This window comes from Aplysia californica, unplaced genomic scaffold, assembly GCF_000002075.1.
Source record: "Aplysia californica isolate F4 #8 unplaced genomic scaffold, AplCal3.0 scaffold00122, whole genome shotgun sequence".
In the NCBI taxonomy this organism is placed as follows: domain Eukaryota; kingdom Metazoa; phylum Mollusca; class Gastropoda; order Aplysiida; family Aplysiidae; genus Aplysia; species Aplysia californica.
The window spans coordinates 1,238,944-1,242,888 of NW_004797392.1; the positions used below are offsets into that span (position 1 = coordinate 1,238,944).

Sequence of the window (3,945 nt, forward strand, 5' to 3'; positions counted from 1 at the left end):
GTAATTTTTAAAATCTTTCTTTACCGTCTCACAGACCTTGTAATTTTTACTGGGAAATTTTAACAGCTCTCTTTTACCAATTAATACATTTTCCCTCTGTGAGTTTTCATCTGAAAGCAGGAAAGTGAAATTGTGTGTGTGTTTGTGTGTGCGTGGGTACATCACAGTAGCAATCTGCTTCCTTCGCTGTGTACGAAAATATGACGAACAGCATACATCAAATAGGTTTCGAGGAGGTTTGACAAAACCATGAAATTTTTCCCCTTATTTAAGATTAAGAGCACAAGCTGCAATGACATCTCGTAAAACTTACTCTTTTGGTCGAAAAAAAACAACAGCAGTGAACCTGTTTTAGAAAATGCAAGCCAGGACATACGTCAACACAGCAGTGAAGAGGTTAATGTGCTCCTATTTTACACTCAAACAAACAAGTACACAAGAAAATGTATGTCCCCAGCACCGCTGTGAAGCCAGTAGAGAAAGCCACCATGGGACTGGCGCGGGTCGGGTCCAGGGCTGCCCTCAGTTTCGCTTTCGCATTCCTACGCCGTGCTTGGAGGTCAGGAGAGGACTCAGACCTTTGTGGGGAGTTATTGCAGGTAAGTGAGGCTAACGTATCCAGTAGTTTTTCTTCCTTTTCTTTCTTTTGAAGTAAAAAATATCAAAAACTTTACGTCAATCTTTGTGTACTGATCCTGTTCTGATGTTTAGTCAAAAGTGCAATTTAAAGGGGTTTTCATTCGATTAATTATTGCTGTATGACTGTTATCATTTTATTTTTAAAGAATTGGTCTAATAGAGATATTTTAAAAAAATGTTAATTATGGATGGTCATGAGCCATCACTTACTGCTGTTCTGTCTCGTTTTATAAAGGACATAATCATTCTCATATTTTTGTCCAGTTGTGTGTTTATTCAAAAGATAGTAATAATGATGTTAAAGCAGATAATTTCTGTAGAGCCCACATTTGTACAATACAACTCTAGGTGCTTTGTAATACTTTCATCTCAACGCAAAATAAATAGTCATGAAATTAATGTTCATTACATATACTCTTTAGATTATGCTAACATTATGCAGTCATTTATATTATCACTGCACTATTGATGATGATGTGCACGTCGCGTTATGAACATAAGAGTACTTTGAATAAGGACTAATTATAAAGATGGCATTTCATGAAGTATGTTTTAAAATTACTTTTTAATTTTTCCTCCAACATTGTATCTCTCAAATGTTATGGGACAGAGTCCCAGAAAGATAGAGCTAGGGGAGATAAGGACTTGCTGGCAAGTTTTTGACCTCCTCCCCAGGTGCTCTCATAAAAGACAGCTCTCCTGATCTTACAGGTCTTGGAGAAACATACATTTGTATGAGCTTACTTACACACAAGGGGGCTTTATAATTAACCCATTTATGGCAAAGGACAGCAATCAGATGCCTGTTTGTTGGGTTTTCTTTCTTTTTTTTCATGGAGATTTTTAATCGTTTTATGCATTCTGTTACCATGTACTCAAAATGTATTGCCAATGAAAGTTTTTTTTTTTTTTAACCTTGACATTTGTGGTTACTTATGCTTGACAGGAGTCTCTGGATGCTTTGAGGTCCCTCCCAGAAGCCACCTTGTTTGAAGAGGGCTCTGTTTCGTCTGTTTGGGTGGAAGTCGTAGAGAGGGCCACTAAGTTTCTGCATTCTGTTGTGGCTGGGTAAGAATAATCAACTTTTGTTTTTCTTTTTCTCCTGGTTTGTTTGTTGGTGTTCAGTACAGTTCTGTTTGGTCTCAGTAACTACCCGGTACGTTTCCTTTCTGCTTTTGTGGAATTAATGGATTTTTTAAAAAAATGAGGTACCTCTTCTTTGATTGATTTTTACAAATGAAACATTAGGATACAAGTCATTTACATTTTTTCTATTGTTTTGCTTTTCTTTGATTTCCTAAACGAATACATAATTATATGAGAAATGAAGAAGCTCTGTAAGAGAATAAATATAGGTACAAAATGAAGTGTAGACATTTAACCAAACAGAACTGCCTTTTTGTTTGGATACAACAGAATGATGTTTGTAAAGTTTTATAAAAGCACACAGAGAAAAAAGTTTTAGGACATTGGTTATGGAGGTATTTGGAACATGGAGGAGGAAAGACCATGTTATTGTCTACTTGACACTTTGCAGTCACTTGGCGCAATAATGCGACGGTGAAAATTATCTGTTCCGGTCACATGGTTTCAGTTCTTAAGAAGTCCATTGCAGTCACTGTCTTGGCTGGTTGACCGGATGGGTTATTTTGTAGTGCTGGCTTTGTGACTGCAAAGTGTTTAGAAATCTTTTTGGCTGTCTTGTTTGATGACAGGAGCCAACATTAAGTATTCAGTAAAGACAACATACATTTCTTATCAAGTTTGAGTTTATGGGCTATTGACAAAGATGTCAGGAGGAAAAAATGGACTCGAACAATTCTTAGCACCGAAAACTGACGGAGTAATTTGTCTATATCTCGCTGTCTACTGTGATTTAAGACCTGATACGGTCCCCAGGGACCTGAATGCTGGGGCAAGCAGTGGTGGCCATGGAACATCATCCAAGGTCCCAGTACAAGACCAACAAATTGCTCTCTGTCTCATTCTGGAGCTGGCTGTACAGAAAGGGACTTTGAGCAGTGTATTGCAGGTTGGTTTACGAGTTTGTCTATTTTTGTATATTATCTTTGTTAGTCGAGACTGGAAGGTAGATCAAGTGGAAGACCTTCACTCCCAACAAAGTTTATTCCTTTCACACGATAGTACATTAGGGTAGTTTGAAGGTTGTGTTTAAAAAGTCGTGAAAGTTTGTGATAATTGATATTGTGTAGTCTTGTTAAAAAATGGAGTGGTGGATGCTCAAATAGAAAAGTCACCTGACCATTTCCATAACTTATTAAGCAAATTAGTTTACTCTAGATTAACACTTCCCTTCGCACAAGGTGCAGAATGCAAAACCTTTGTTCACACATACCAGAAAGCAGAGTGTGAAGGAAATTGGGGTGTTGGTGTATCGGTACTATACCTTCGTCTCTATAAAAACCATTTGGATCATTATGAAACTTTTGGGACTTTGATAAAATTGAATGTTATGACTACACATGTTCATCAAAATAGGAATCAGAATCGGAGCTGAAACCATTTGCTCATTCATCACGTAAAAATCCTTACGTGGCACTGCAAAGCAGCACTCATACTAGACCAGCTCCACATTTTTAAAGAATTTTCACTCCAGTCATTGTAAACAAACTGATTTCAATGTTCTAAGGCCACACAACCTGTCAGGAAGAAAGTTATAACTGAAACAAGTAAGCATGCATTAAAGAAAATCGTTTTTGTTGCTATGTTACACTGTCGCCGAATCAGCATCTGGTGGGAGAAAGAGGCGACTTCCTTATTGTCCTCGATCTGCGTCATGAAGAAAAACATATCTCTGATGTTTAACACAACTTCTTCTATACAAACCCCCCCACCCTCCAGGCTGTCCTGCTCCTGCTGAACTTATGGAACAACAGCCACCATGACTACGACAACCGGGTCAGTAGCAGCCTGGTCTCAGCCCCTCTCATCCCCCTCCTTCGACGCTTTGAAGCCATTCACAATTCCAAGTCCAGAGCAACACTGGAGGCCAGATGGGAGGACGTAAGTAACATCGTTACACGTTTCCTGTTTTTCTTCCTTTTCTTTTTTCTTCCTTTAACTATTCATGTATATATGAAATGTGTTCCTCATCTGACATTATCTCGCTGGGTGTACTTTACATGCCATTACGTGAGCTGTTTAGGTAAAAGGCAGTGTAATAAATCTATGTGTAATAAAGGTCCGAAGCAACTTCTAAATACAAAATCTAATTATAGCCTTGAAGGTGTATGTGATTATTGAACTTGACCTAACAGTTTACTTCTTTGGGGGGGGGGGGGGGGG

At 38.3% G+C, this 3,945-nt stretch overlaps 1 protein-coding gene across 1 annotated transcript in view; it reads left to right on the forward strand.

Annotated features, from left to right (window-relative positions):
* The window catches only part of LOC101848284 (E3 ubiquitin-protein ligase HERC2), a gene marked incomplete in the record, with an annotated part of 146,849 nt that overhangs the window by 66,990 nt on the left and 75,914 nt on the right, over positions 1-3,945 (forward strand). Inside the window, 4 exon segments of the mRNA XM_013081261.2 lie at positions 458-599; positions 1,586-1,707; positions 2,539-2,671; positions 3,502-3,663. Coding sequence (XP_012936715.1) covers positions 458-599; positions 1,586-1,707; positions 2,539-2,671; positions 3,502-3,663 — 559 coding nt within the window.